Source organism: Falco naumanni, chromosome 1 (assembly GCF_017639655.2).
Source record: "Falco naumanni isolate bFalNau1 chromosome 1, bFalNau1.pat, whole genome shotgun sequence".
Classification (NCBI taxonomy): Eukaryota; Metazoa; Chordata; class Aves; order Falconiformes; family Falconidae; genus Falco; species Falco naumanni.
In genome coordinates, this window is record NC_054054.1 from 118,394,864 (window position 1) to 118,409,802 (window position 14,939).

The following is a 14,939-nucleotide window of genomic DNA, read 5'->3' on the forward strand; positions in this document are numbered from 1 at the left end:
GGTGTTCTTCAAGGCAGGTCTCCTGGGACTCCTAGAAGAGATGAGAGACGAGAAGCTTGTGAGCCTCATCACTCATACACAAGCTATGTGCAGAGGGTACCTCATGAGAAAAGAGTTTAAGAAGATGAATGAAAGAAGGTAATAAAAGAAAATACTAACAATCATACAGTGTAGGACCAGAAGTCCAGCAGTGCAGTATACTGTCTCAGGCAAAAAGCTGTCCTCAGGAAAGACCCTTAGAAAGGCTAGGGGAAACAGAGCAAGCACAAACTAATAGTTTCCTTGTTATAGCCTCCCAAATTCTGGCAATGGGCATTTAGCAACCAGACTATACAGCTGGGCCATGATATTTAATAGTGAATCTTTTCTTCAGGAATGCAATTGCCATTTTCAACCTGTAAAGAACCCCATGGCAGAAACAGCCAACTGAACAAGTGCTAAGCTTTGTCTGTTTTGGACATGTATGAGAATTTCATTGTATCACACTGGTTTTGTAAGGAATGGCGTATAATTACTTTCTGTTCTCTTTAATTTTCTTTCATGGCTCCATCACCCAAGATGAACAATTCTAGCTTGTACAGAGAAGGTACTCCATACTTTCAACCGTTCCAGATACCCTTCCCATTTCAGTTGTCTCCCTTTGAGATGAATCATGTAAGATTTAGAGTGTAGGAGTGGCAGCACTAGGCAAGCCAAGCAAACTTTCTCAAATGTTGTTGACAAGTGAAAACTTTAGGAGGAGCAAGGATTGCATAAATGTATAGGATGTTCTGCCAACCAGCTGCTTGTATTTGTAATACTCCGCAGTATGTATTTAGCTCAGGGGGGTCCTGAGCCAGGCATAGTTTCTAAGAATTCAGTAACTTACTGAATTTCTCTGCAAGGAATTGTCTGATCTCCCCTTGAGCACATCAACAACATCCTCTTGCATTCAATATCATAAAAAGTTTTGGGTTCAATTTTTTTTTAAGTTTTTCTGTTTCTGTCTAACAATTTCTAATATGGCGTTTCCTGGTTTGAGTGACCCAAAAAGCAACAAGCTGCTGTTTCCATAAAAGACAGTAAATCCCAGATTTGTAATCTCAACAGCAGTACTTCAGGGATGTCAGTTTTCACTCTGGTATTTCACCTGAGTGCTTGTCCTTTCTTTGAGATTAAAGAAGATCTCAGAAATTCCCAGGCAACTTGCCAGAGAAGTCTGTCTGGTTTTGAGTATTTCTGCCTCTTATATCCAGGGATAGTTATTGTTCGTGCTACTGAACCAGCCATTCTGCAATTAAGGGCCTAGAAATGACTCTTTAATACAAGCAAGGGAAATAAGGAAAAGAAAAAAAAAGTCTCGTGCAAGAGTTCCTTAAAGAAAATGCTGATGCTGTATGGCCAATAATGAGTCTGTTTCCAACCCAAGTCTCACCAGCCTCATAAGCTGTGTTTTCATGTGTTTTCAGAGAATCCATTTATATCATCCAATACAATGTTCGCGCATTCATGAACGTGAAGCACTGGCCCTGGATGAAGCTGTATTTCAAGATGAAGCCCTTGCTGAAGAGTGCAGAGTCTGAGAAGGAGATGGCCAACATGAAGGAAGAGTTTGAGAAAACCAAGGAAGAGCTCGCAAAGTCTGAGGCAAAAAGGAAAGAGCTGGAAGAGAAAATGGTAACCCTGTTGCAAGAGAAAAATGACCTGCAGCTTCAGGTTCAATCTGTGAGTAACCTCCACCTCTAGGTTCACCCCACTTCTCCTTATCCCGCTGCTCTTTCCCTTCTCTTTTCCATTGTTCTTCATAAACAGACATGTAACGGGGCCAGATTCTCCACTGCTTTGTATCTGGTCTTGTCATATACACCTAAGCAAAGTGAGTACAGAGCACATATAAAACATTACCACCAGAAGAAATACAGAAAATTTTGACTGGGCTCCCACATAAACCCACTTGGCTATTAAGCAACCATCAGTGAAAGAATCAGATGTTCCACAGTACATTCAATGTGCTCCTAATTAATAATGGTATCTGATTCTTAATGAAATACAGGCTGTTGCCACCTCTGCTGACCACTATAACATGAAGCCAGCACAGAGGTGCTTTCCGGTCAGAGACAGGACTGAAACCACGGAACAAAGACTGATGCTTTTCTCTGGAATATCGCTGAGCAGAGACTGAAATTGCACAGGACAGGAATACGTTGGTTTTAAAAGTTAATAAGATACTACATGGCCAAGGGTGGTCTGGTGCAAGTGGACCTGTCACTTGTTTCCATGTGCTTTCAAACCAGTTGGGTTCTGACAAGTATTGTTTCAAGCACCAAGGCTGTAGCTGTGCATGCAGAAGATCAGATTAGTTATCTGAATCCTTCTTCAGAACTTCAACTTAACCTCGCCCAGTTTTCTGATTCTTTGTACCCTTCTTGGTACTTAACACACTGTCTTCCAGAACCCACCTAGTTTACAAGCATCCGGGGCTTCACTTTAACACCTGCACAGATGGTAAGCCAAAAAAAACCAAGAAGCCCAGATTTAACTAGACTAACTTCCAGATTAGGATGCCTTACAAAGCAATCAGATTTCAGAACATAAAAGAAGTCCTAAGATACGATCGCTGCCCTCAAATGTATTGTCTGACTCTCAATTCCCAGTTCCTCACCATTTTAGTATTGGAAAAATACTTCCTGTCTTCTAAGTCCCTTTTTCCCGAGGGAATTTCTATTAACCCTTCCTGAAAGATTCTACAAGCACCACCTTCTCCAAGTTAGTCATCAGAAGTTGCATGCTCACTAGCCATGATTTTCAGCGCTACGGGTTTCAGTCAGAATCTGAGAATTAAACACACCATCTTCTGTTATTGCAGTGATGGCTTTCAGCCGTAACTTCTGGGAGGCAACAGATACCTCTTCCAGTATTCTACTTAAAATACATCATTGTAGCATTAATTTAGACAAAATTTTGTCTGTCAATCACGTGTCTCAACATGTTAGCCATAGTAAAAGTTGCAGGCTGCAATTCAGGTCAAGCTCTTGGCTGAGAGAGGTTAGAGAATGGTGGGAGCAAGGTTAGCCTCATGTGAATAAAGCAGAAGTTTCTGGAGAGACAGACCAACCTGTGTCATTAGAGCTAGAGCAGCTTATTAAAGATAAAATCATTCAACACTATGAAAGACAACTTAGAAATGCTATGTTTCACAAAGCCACAGCTAAGATCATGCTTCCAGGAAAGCCAGCGTGCTACTCACCTATTTATCTCACTAATTCCTTGCAGGCTCCTTGTTATGACTGAGCCCTGTGAGTCGGTTGCACAGTATTGCAGCAAATCCATCTGACCAGCTGGAAGGAAGGGTCTCTGCCATGGGATTATGGCCCACTTTCCTAGCCATGACTGAACAGGACAATTCCCTCACAATCAAATTGTGTGCATTCCAGTGATTTGCATAGAAAATTCTGCTCTGACTTGTGTAATCAGTTTCCTGGAGATGGCACTTGAACAACATATATTGCCTTTTGCCAGTCTTATGATAAATATAACATGCCTTCAATATGTTCTGACAGGAGAGCGAAAATCTAGCTGATGCTGAAGAGAGATGTGAAGGACTCATCAAAAGTAAAATCCAGCTGGAAGCTAAAATAAAAATACTGAGTGAAAGAATAGAGGATGAAGAGGAGACAAATGCTGAACTGGTAGCGAAGAAGAGGAAACTTGAAGACGAGTGCTCTGAGCTGAAGAAAGATATTGATGATCTTGAACTGACTCTGGCCAAAGTGGAAAAGGAGAAGCATGCAACAGAGAATAAGGTGACAGAGGAATCGGGGAATTATTCTTTCCTAGACAGTTGTCAGTTTTGTGGAAAGCTGCAGTCACTCCTAAATGCTCTGAATGGAAGTGACATGTGCCCAAGGCATAATAGGAGAGAGGTATTGTCACTTAATGACAGAAAAAAAATTGTTAAAATCATAACTTCTCAGGAAAAACGTATTTTCTGTCACATTTGAGGAAGAATTAAGAGGTCATTATGGTGCTTGATAGACAATTTCCAGTTTTGGCTATTTGCAGTCATAAGGAACCAGTATATTTGTGTCTCCTGTGTATAACTGAGGAGTAGCATGTTTGCGAGTAGCACAGCACAGAATGACTATGCTGGTCCTTTCTCACACGCATTGAGGAGAACTGATTTTGCAGATGTCAAATGTTTTCTTGCAATTCTCTTGTATTTAAAAAGCCCAGGTCTCAGCTAGGATGGACATCCTTTCCTTTCACTGACTTGACGATTAAGTGAGAGTTCTTCCTGATTTCTAAGGTTCAGACTGTCAATGTAGCAAGGAAGGTCTATATCAGATGGTCATTAAACTCATTTATCTTCCAGTAAAAGTACAAATTTCTTCATGTACATCTCAACAATCAATTTGAAGAGACATAATTGAGATATATCTGTGTTAGAATTCAAAAGTCCATGTCTGTGGTGACAGTGTTCAGTCCTGCTGTGGAAACAATGCTAGCAAGGATATAAGAACCCTGAGATTCCATTCAGTGCCATCACTGAGAGCAATACCACATCCTAAGCTTGCAATTACAGATATGTTGGACATCTCCATACTAATCCTTAGAGCAAATCTATCTGGTGTTGGGTATTAGGATGAGGGATCAGGGCTGTATAGCTCAAGCACTCAGCAGAGTAGACTTTCCTGATCACTCCTGTCAGGCTTCCCCATCCAAACGGGACATACGGGAAGCAAGGGTCAGGCAGGCTAATGCACAGCGCCTGATGTGTTTGAGATAAGGCTGCTGGTGTGCCATGCTCATTGAAGTACACAGAATAAACATCCAAGACAAAGCTAGCAGAGCTGGCATGCCCAACAACCCAGTTAGAAGCTCCAGCCCTAAATTCACGATCATCTGTTCCAAGGGCATGAGGTTCTTTGTCACGTCATCATGTTCCCTTCACTTTTACGGAAAACTTAACATATCTTTGGCTAGGCTTAGCACTTGATACCTTTTTTAAAGAACCTCACTTGCCGAGAAGTTACAGTTGTTTGCCTAGCAAGTATTTCACACATAGGAAATACATTTTTTTCAGCAAGAGCAACTCAGAGGCCTTTTGTAAATCCTCGTGGGAAAAGCTTGTAGAGGCAAGTGAAGATACAGCACCTGTTCCACTGTACAGTTCAGCAGGATAGGGCTGGTAGTCAAAAACAACCAAAGCAAGAATTCCTGCCGTTGCAGGACCAGAAAGGTGTGAATGTCAGGCATGACACTTGTTGCTACGCTACTCATGAATGACGTAGACCTCCTGTGGAGAGCACGTTGACTACATCCAAGCAAGATTTTGCAAGGGTGCACTCACTGTGTTCTCAGTCTGTCATTTCTCAAGGCACCCTCTCACAGTATGGATGCTGGCTGTCTAACAGGTTAAGAATCTTACTGAAGAGATGGCAGCTCTGGATGAAAATATTTCTAAACTCACTAAGGAGAAAAAGGCCCTCCAGGAAGCCCACCAGCAGACACTGGATGACTTGCAAGTTGAGGAAGACAAAGTCAGCACACTCACCAAAACCAAGACCAAACTGGAGCAGCAAGTAGATGATGTAAGGAAACGTTTTTTGGTTGTATAGGTGGATATTCTGACAGATGAGAAGAGACTAGAAATCTACAGTTGGGAGTATAAGCAACACCTAAAGAAGCCAAACCATCTCTAATAATTTCGGCTAATAAATCATTGCCAGTTGACAGATTATTGTGTAATCTAGTACATCTTTCATCTTCCCTGTCTATTTAAAATATGTTCATCACTGAGTATTGCAGCGTTGTAGCTTCTTGAACCCTGTTTTAACCAATTAGTTGGAGTAGTGTACCTGTGGCTGTCTGAAGTTTGCTGCAGAGTTATTTGTTGTACAGTGTGGATGTATTTCAAGGAAGTTATGAACATATTTAGCAGTCTGTATGCTAGGAACTGCAGCCACGGAAAAATTCTGATTTCTGTATTTTTCAAGAACTTGCATTTCAACTGCACACAGCCAAGCTGAAGACAGCTTAATATCTGCAGCCAAATTATAATGGCTGCTCTGATCTTGCAGCAAGAGCGTAGCACAGGTGGAGATGAGAAATATATACAGTGTTGATAGTTTTCTCTATTCATCAATTTTAAACTCTAGTTAGATTTTTAAATCAGGTATAGTTATTTTCAAAGTATAATTTCTGTATTTCAAAGTATGTTTTATGTGGTTTAGTTTGAAGGATCTCTAGAACAAGAGAAGAAACTACGAATGGACCTTGAGAGAGCAAAGAAAAAACTGGAGGGAGATCTGAAAATAGCTCAGGATTCCATAATGGATCTGGAAAATGACAAGCAACAGATGGATGACAGGCTAAAAAAGTATTGCACTGACTTTTTATGCTATGAATTCCAAAATTCAGATCTTAACTTAAGCGCATTGAATTTTCATTCTTGTTCTTCAACAGAAAGGATTTTGAAATTAGCCAGTTGCAAAGTAAAATTGAAGATGAGCAGGCTCAAAGTTCTCAGCTGCAAAAGAAAATTAAGGAGCTTCAGGTAAAGTCTAAGAGTTATTTGTGGGTTTAGTAGCTGAGCACAAGTTTCTTAGAACTAGTTGATATTTATTCTTACTGTTCTATGCAAGTATTTCCCTACCCATGAATAAAGCAATTAACATGGACTCTGGGTGCTGTTTGCATCTCAGGGCACTTTTAAAGAAACTCTGGTATCTAATCATATATAGCTATGTAAAAGGCTTCTCAAGTGAAGCTTGTGGCAGGCTTGAAAAATGGATTAGATACTGAGTTGTAACAGAAGCAAAGCCACTAAGAATTAATTTTTTTAAGAAAACAACAAAAAGTTTCATAATCTGTCATGATCAGGACAGAGATCACTTCCTAAATGCAGAGCCAGGAAGACACTTCTCTTCAGTGCTATTAACCCACAGCTGCTCACCTCAAGGTTCCTTCCACCTTGTTTGCTGATGGAGAGAGGACACTGCCTTGTTTTTGGCCTGAGTTTTGGGAAATTTCTAAGAAACTCACACTTCTTTACATTTTCCAGTGACGCATCCCTTATTTCTTCAGAGAAGTGCAGCCCTAGATCCTTCATAACCTAACAAATCCATTCCGAGCTATAACAAATGAAATACCAGATTTTACATTCACTGTTGTTCCAAAACCAAATATTGCATGTCCTGGGACACAATTCAATGAAATTTCTAGTGGTGCTTCACTCTCTATGCTGATATAAACATCTGTGAATGTTTGCTCTTTATTCCTCACTGGTAATTTTCAATCTGTCTATCCAGAAGTCCACATTTAACCAATTAATTTTCACAGGCTCGAATAGAGGAATTGGAGGAAGAAATCGAGGCTGAACGTGCAATCCGTGCAAAGACTGAGAAGCAGCGAGCTGACCTGTCGAGGGAGCTAGAGGAGATCAGCGAGCGCCTGGAAGAAGCCGGAGGGGCTACCGCCGCTCAGATTGAGATGAACAAGAAGCGTGAGGCAGAATTTCAGAAGATGCGTCGCGACCTGGAGGAGGCCACGCTGCAGCACGAAGCCACGGCTGCGGCCCTGCGCAAGAAGCACGCGGACAGCACCGCTGAGCTTGGGGAGCAGATCGACAACCTGCAGCGAGTGAAGCAGAAGCTGGAGAAGGAGAAGAGTGAGCTCAAGATGGAGATTGACGACTTGGCCAGTAACATGGAGTCTGTCTCCAAAGCCAAGGTTCCTGCACAGGAAGAAACATTTCTCATCACTACCATTGTTCTTGTGAACAATTAGATGAGCTGAAGGATATATGCTTTCTATTTCTTAACAGAGCAACCTGGAAAAGATGTGCCGAGCTCTTGAAGACCAGTTCAGCGAAGTCAGAACCAAAGATGATGAACACATGAGATTAATTAACGATCTGAACACACAGAAAACACGTCTACAGACTGAGAATGGTGCGTCCCCTAGATGAAACGTAATAGTCCCGTGCCAAGTACTTAAATACGCTGTTTGAATGCCAGTGTATTTTGTAATATTTCCATCACTGGATGATCTGAACAAAACTCACTATAGAATTCTCTCCTGGGGGCAGTCCATAGAAATTCCACCCAAGGAAACACAGCCAAACCCAGAGAGGCACTATCAGTCAAAGTGAATGTGTGAGTCTGTGGTCAGTTCATCCCGTTTCCTTTGATGCCAGCACAATGCCTCTCTTCGGCAGCTTTTTCCAACCAATGTGAATGAAATTGCTATCCTCCCTTCATTTTACCACATTATGTCTTGTAATCACTTTCCATACGGCTAGCTCTTCTCATTTTTATCTTATGTCTCGTATCTCTGCCTAAAAATAAATAAATGTTTTCTCGCTAGGTGAACTTTCTCGGCAACTGGAGGAGAAGGAGTCCTTGATTTCTCAGCTGACTCGAGGCAAACATGCTTTCACTCAGCAGACTGAAGAACTGAAGAGGCAAGTAGAGGAAGAAAATAAGGTGATTTGCTTTAATTTGGAGCAACAAATAAACCAGTGAGCTAAAAAAATAAATGAGATTTCTCCTCAGAGAAAGGTGGAGACATCAGAACAGTGAAACTTCTGAATTTTGTTTTAGAGCATAACACAGAGACGAGATCTTAGAAGTGAAATAAGGAAGACAATTTAAGTCCTTCCCATCATGCTTTCTGAAGTTCAAAAACATGAGAGAAGTGAATGAAAATAGCTCTGTATAGCTTGCTGCTACAGGAAATCCCTGAGGTAAAGAAAACAGCAGCCAAAAAAAAGGAAAGAGAGCAGGAATGCAGGTGTACCCAGGGTTAGATATGACAAAACAGTTGAGAGTGTCTTCCACCTTCAGATAAATACCAAACTCTACCTGAAAAGCTTACAGAGAAGCTTCTTGAGATGTAATTCCTGCCTTGTCTGTTGCTAGGTTTCATGCGTCTTTGCCAAAAGCTCTTGGTGCAGGTATGTTTGAGGCGCAGCATCCCAGAAAAAAAAAAGGACAAGTGCCTGACCTCGCTTAACAGCATCAAGCCTGAAACACAGCCTCCCTCACGTCGCTTTGTTCCTTCTGTTACTCTAGCAACTGTTGCACATGGGCAGCAAGACATGAAGGTTTTATCAAAATACAGTAACAAAGTCCAGTCACAAATTATTAATATTTTGACAATTTGTATAATTTTAATTACGAAGGCCAAGAACGCGCTGGCCCACGCCTTGCAGTCTGCTCGCCACGACTGTGACCTGCTGCGGGAGCAATACGAGGAGGAGCAGGAAGCCAAGGGGGAGCTGCAGCGCGCCCTGTCCAAGGCCAACAGCGAAGTGGCCCAGTGGAGAACCAAATACGAGACGGACGCTATTCAGCGCACAGAGGAGCTGGAGGAGGCCAAGTACGTGGGAAGTGGGATAGTCTGGAGCAAGGAGAAGGGTATTTTAGTAAAAATTTAAGAATGAACCAGAGGAAACCAGAATACGCTTGTAGTGGGAATATGCAGAGCAGCGTGCTCTGATGTGTTAGGAGTCAAAAGAGGAGTGAGTAGAGGTTTGAAGGAGGAAAATGAGTAGAGGCTTGGGAGTGTCTACAGGAAGGAGAATTCCAGTGCATTAACTATGGAGTTAATCATAGCAGTTGAAAAGTCACATTCTTTACACTGCCAATGCTGAAAGTGTGTTTCTAGTTCCTCTCCACATCGCGATAGTCTACTCCTTGGGTGAGTACTCTCCCAGCCTATGCATCCCTCCAGCATGCTGTGTCATCCCAGGCTCCCATCAGTGCCCCCTGTTCACATCATCACAGCTTTCTACTTTGCTTTCTCCATCCATCTCTCCCATGCCAAACTCCCTTCCTGTTCGTTTTCTAAGAATGTCAGATTTCTCCTTCTCTCAGCACCAATTGTCTCATCCTGCAGAAAGAAGCTGGCTCAGCGCCTGCAGGAGTCAGAGGAGCAGACTGAGGCTGTCAACTCGAAGTGTGCTTCACTGGAGAAGACAAAGCAGAGGCTGCAGGGCGAAGTGGATGACCTCATGATTGATGTGGAGAGGTTGAACGCAGCTTGTGCGGCATTCGATAAAAAGCAGAAGAATTTTGACAAGGTTCATACAGAGAGCCTGCCAAATGTGAAAAACATCAGACACTTGATAGGCCAGGCCAAATTCTGAAATTACGAAAGTTCTGCACTCACAGTAAGATACACTGTATTTTATCCAAAGCAAAGCTGTGGTAAAGAACACATAATGAGACATATAGTAATAACGTCACAGTGTGAGTAACCCCAGATGACCACAACAAACAATGAAGTAGCTTTCTGATAGTTTTAAAAAGCATTAAGTTTTTGCAAGGGAGTGTAAGAGGATCCATATCTAGTCTTTGATCAAGCAGACTCAGCAAGTATTCACATGCAAGCTAGACTTTCAGCTGGTGCTAATTTGCTGGCCTTGTATGTGGGTTAGGCAGAGCCTCAGACTCCTCTCCACAGTTCCAGCCCTCGTTGCTTTTAATAACATTTAAAATAATCAGCACTGTTTGGCCAAGTGATGTTGCACAGCCCTGTGCCTTGGCCCAGCCTTGCGTGAGCTAATTAGGTGAATGTGCTACAACAGACACCCTGCAGGGCTGTTGTGTCAAACTCAGGAGACAATCTGTAGAACATGATCTTTCTTGGCGGGCTGAGTGCCAGAGCACTGGCTCCTGCAATAATAGAAAGGTTCACACAGCCTCATCGTGTCCAGGCTGTTGTCAACCCAAACTCCTGCCTGAGAGTCTGGGGTATGCACTAGTGCTGGCTGAAGAGGGTGATTGAAGTAGCTTCCACCAAAACGGCCAGAGTACGTATCACGGTGAATTGATTGTCACAGGCAGAGAACGATCCAAAGCAAAAGACTGCAAGACATGTCATGCCTCTTGGGTTCTTGTCCTGTAAATGTGCAGAGACAGGAGTACTGCAGAATAGGTCATTCTTCTGCTCCTGTCACTCCAGGTCCTGGCTGAATGGAAACAGAAGTACCAGGACAGTCAGGCTGATTTGGAAGCTGCCCAGAAGGAATGTCGCTCTCTCAGCACTGAGATCTTCCGGATGAAGAATGCCTATGAAGAAATGCTTGACCAGGCTGAGACTGTCAGATGGGAAAACAAGAACCTCCAGCGTAAGTTCAGATCTCTATCAGCTGGAATCCACCAGGAGTCCTAAGATGTGTCTACATTCCTTGGATACCAGAACTCTGCCTCTCCCCAGGGTTTTGTTGCTTAGGATTTTCCCACAACGCTTAGGTTAGGTGTCTGTCTTTCCTGTTCAGCTGATCACAAAGTCACCTGTAAGCACATGCCTATGGTTCATTAACAGCATCCTACTTCCTCATGGTATTCTCCTCCTTCACACCATCATAACCCCATTCATGAATAGCGATGAAGTTAACTGAATGGACAGAAATTATGATGAAAAAAGATACTCATTTTTTTTCCAGATTACCTCAGACACTGTCATTAGAAAAAATCTGGAGGGCTGTTGTCTTATCTCCTGATTATTGGAGGACCATGCAGCTGTGGCACAACAGATTGACATTTAATAAACAAACTAACCATCTAAAGGAAACCCAACCCTGTTCTTTTTTGTGAGCTGAATGATCCCTGGGAAGTATTTGAGGATAAAGAGAACAATCAAACAGAACTGTCTCTGGAGATGTAATTTCGCTATCCAGAGGAAGTCAACATTCTTTTCTGAGCTTACTCCAGCTGGCCACTCCCATTTTTAAATTGCACACTGACCTGGAAGCAGGAGGTAACCAGAAATAAAGACTGCACACGAGACAAGACTTATTATTTCTCCTCACTGCATCACATTACGTCATTAACTCTTCCATCACTCCCATTGGCAAACAGCAATTGCAGGTGCCATTGAAAACTTTATTTCAGATGAGCTGAGTGTGTGTTTTCTGTGTTGCAGAGGAAATTTCCGATCTGACCGAACAGATTGCTGAATCTGGAAAAGCTAAACATGGACTGGAGAAAGCAAAGAAGCAAATTGAGCAAGAAAAGTGTGACCTTCAAGCAGCATTAGAAGAAGCAGAGGCAAGTGTCCTCAATAAGGGGGCTAGTTTCTAGAGAGAGCATGAATGGAGAAAATTTGGAGGTTATATACACCTGTTTGTCCTGCCACCATCACAAAGGTGCAGTATGAGAGCACAAGCAGATCAAATAGCGTAAGGAGGGCTCCTCTCCCATACCAATGTGGCATTCCTTACTGTGCTATCACACAAAAACTACTCAGTCCAGACTAAAATAGAGATCATTTCACACCACCTGTTTGAATGAGCTCCTGTAGAAGGCTGAAGAAAGGCCATTTGTATTTCAGGACTCAGACAAGTTTTGTTTTTAGTAAAATTAATCAAGGATGTTTTCAGAGCAAGTCTATTCTAGACTTAAAAGTTTTCTCAGTGTCACCTCCTGCTCAAAGAAAGCTGAATGTTGAAGGCAATTTAGATTATATTTCTTCAGTTCCTCCACTTTCAATGAATGGGAGCCAGTAAGACAGTCAAAGAGCAGTCAGTTCACAGGACGTGTTTTGATGAACACAAAGAGGTTGCTGGGGATCAACTGAATCGTGGAGATGTGGCTGGTACACTGATGTGCTTTGCTGACGCAGGCTGCATACCAGGTCCCACAAGTCCATGACTGCTCAGTCTTCCTTACTGTCTTTGGCTACCCCTCAGCACTTCATAATTTTAAATTTAGTTTTTTCCCGGTCCATGCCAAATTGCAGCTCCTTCAGTTCCTTCTTGTCTGGGTTCTGCCTTTTGTTCCCACTCTGCCCTGACCGTCCCTGGAAAAAGCTTTTATTACTTTTGTATAACCATATCTGATTCTCCACAAAATGTCTGAGAGCATTTCACGGAGCCGCTCACGGTATACCTAGGACATAGCTCAGAGACACAGAATTAGCTTAGACTGGAAAGGATCTCTGGAGGTCTTTAGTCCAACCTCCTGCTCAATGGAGGGCTAACTTCAAAATTACATTAGGTTGCTCAAAGCCTCATCTGCTTGGTCTTTATAACTTCCAAGGACGGAGACTTCACAGTATTGCTCAACAACTTCCTCCAGTGCAGCATCATTCTTATTGGAAAATATTTTTATCTGAAATAGGCATCTCTGTAGGGTCTATTTTAAAAGAGATGCCAAGGCTACATCAACTGTTTCATTCTCTGGATGGGCTTATTTCTGTCCGCTGTTTGTAAAGACTCAGCCTCAGGCTTTAAACTCCTAGGCACCTGAAGCTAGATAATGTGAGTATCAAAGGGAAAAGGCTGTATGGAAGTAGAACATGCCCACAGTGTGGTGGGACTACGTGCAGACCCCCTAAGCAGACTTAAGCATGGAGGTGCAAGAGAAGGCAAGCTTCTTCTGAGCCCGAGGCTTGACGATCCCATTTTGTCATATGTTTTGTTATCTCTGCAGTATCAGCAGAGCACTCAGTGCCCAGGCCTTTTGGCTTCAGAGGGATTTTCCTAAGGAGTCTTATTCCTAAATTCCTGATTAATATCCAGTTGAGGTGTAGTGACTCTTGTGTAGGGGAACAGCAGTCAGTGCTAGGCCTTTTCTAAAGGTCCACAGTAAGGCACGCAATACCTGCGTTACTGGCTGCAAAGTGCCAAAATTCTGCATGGGTATTTCCCATTAATGGACACTACAGATCCACTGATGTTATTTCAACCCTGCCAGGGCTCTTTAGAGCATGAAGAAGGAAAAATCTTACGCGTTCAGCTGGAGCTGAACCAGGTGAAGTCAGATGTTGACAGAAGGAATGCAGAGAAAGATGAGGAAATTCAACAGCTGAAAAGGAATCACCAGAGGGTATTAGAGACTATGCAGACCACACTGGATGCTGAGATCAGAAGCAGAAATGATGCATTGAGGCTGAAAAAGAAGATGGAGGGAGATCTGAATGACATGGAAATACAGCTGAGGCATGCCAACTGTCAGGTGGCAGAGACACAGAAGCACCTCAAAGCTGTGCAAGGGCAACTCAAGGTAAGGGCCATGAGGGCTACTGTCCTACAAGTCTTTGCCACTCACTCTGCTTGCCTCTGAGTCTCCTGGTGCTTTCACCTTCAAAGGACTCCCAACTCCATTTGGATGATGCTTTGAGACAGAATGATGACCTGAAGGAGCAGCTTGCCCTGGCAGAGCGTAGGAACAATCTGATGGCAACAGAAGTGGAGGAGATGCAAGCTGCTATGGAGCAGACAGAGCGAGCCCGTAAAGTTTCTGAGCAGGAGCTGACAGATGCCAGCGAGCGAGCACAGCTCTTCCACTCGCAGGTATTTGGCATCTCCTGTACAACAGGCATGCGGGAGTGGTATGAAACGGGGTGGGAATGACCTATCTCTGGACTGTCCCCACAGTACACAAGCCTTCTCAACACCAAGAAGAGACTGGAAGTGGACATTACTCATTTACAGAACGAGGTCGAAGACAGCATTCAGGAAGCCAGAAATGCAGAGGAGAAAGCAAAGAAAGCGATCACAGACGTGAGTACTCTTGCTTGCCTCTCTTCCACATGATACTACTGCAGTTACTTTTGTGCTTTAGAAAGGCAGCAGTCAGGTGGAGGAGAACGAATTCTTCAACACAGGAACAGAAAATATTGGTGACAGACAATCTCGCCCACATGGGCCTCATGCAGCCTCTGCCCTACTGCTTGCCATGGAAGACCCCCTCAGTCTAGGTCCTCTACTCATGTTCTGCTAGCAGCCTGTGTTGAAGAGGCATCCTGTCTCGCCTCCCTCATACCCCCATTCCTTTTTGCTTCCAGGATAAATGTAATAGACAGGATAGAAGAGATGGCCACAAAATTGTAACAGGAAAAGAGCAGTCCAAACCAAATCCCATTTAGACATGGCACAGAAAAGCTGAAATTAAGGCTAAAATCATACATGCTTCCACACAAATGCTACACATGTAAGAAATAAAAAGAAT

The 14,939-nt window shown here is 43.0% G+C and overlaps 1 protein-coding gene across 1 annotated transcript in view; it reads left to right on the plus strand.

The window, feature by feature from the left end:
• LOC121085488 (myosin-13) overlaps nucleotides 1–14,939 on the plus strand; it is a 33,559-nt gene that overhangs the window by 13,410 nt on the left and 5,210 nt on the right. The window contains exons 19-34 of the mRNA XM_040588240.1: nucleotides 2–138; nucleotides 1,449–1,704; nucleotides 3,540–3,782; nucleotides 5,394–5,570; nucleotides 6,213–6,358; nucleotides 6,445–6,535; nucleotides 7,321–7,710; nucleotides 7,805–7,931; nucleotides 8,347–8,465; nucleotides 9,164–9,360; nucleotides 9,880–10,063; nucleotides 10,948–11,113; nucleotides 11,911–12,035; nucleotides 13,683–13,991; nucleotides 14,078–14,281; nucleotides 14,366–14,491. Coding sequence (XP_040444174.1) covers nucleotides 2–138; nucleotides 1,449–1,704; nucleotides 3,540–3,782; nucleotides 5,394–5,570; nucleotides 6,213–6,358; nucleotides 6,445–6,535; nucleotides 7,321–7,710; nucleotides 7,805–7,931; nucleotides 8,347–8,465; nucleotides 9,164–9,360; nucleotides 9,880–10,063; nucleotides 10,948–11,113; nucleotides 11,911–12,035; nucleotides 13,683–13,991; nucleotides 14,078–14,281; nucleotides 14,366–14,491 — 2,997 coding nt within the window. The remainder of the gene's footprint in view (nucleotide 1; nucleotides 139–1,448; nucleotides 1,705–3,539; nucleotides 3,783–5,393; nucleotides 5,571–6,212; nucleotides 6,359–6,444; nucleotides 6,536–7,320; nucleotides 7,711–7,804; nucleotides 7,932–8,346; nucleotides 8,466–9,163; nucleotides 9,361–9,879; nucleotides 10,064–10,947; nucleotides 11,114–11,910; nucleotides 12,036–13,682; nucleotides 13,992–14,077; nucleotides 14,282–14,365; nucleotides 14,492–14,939) is intronic.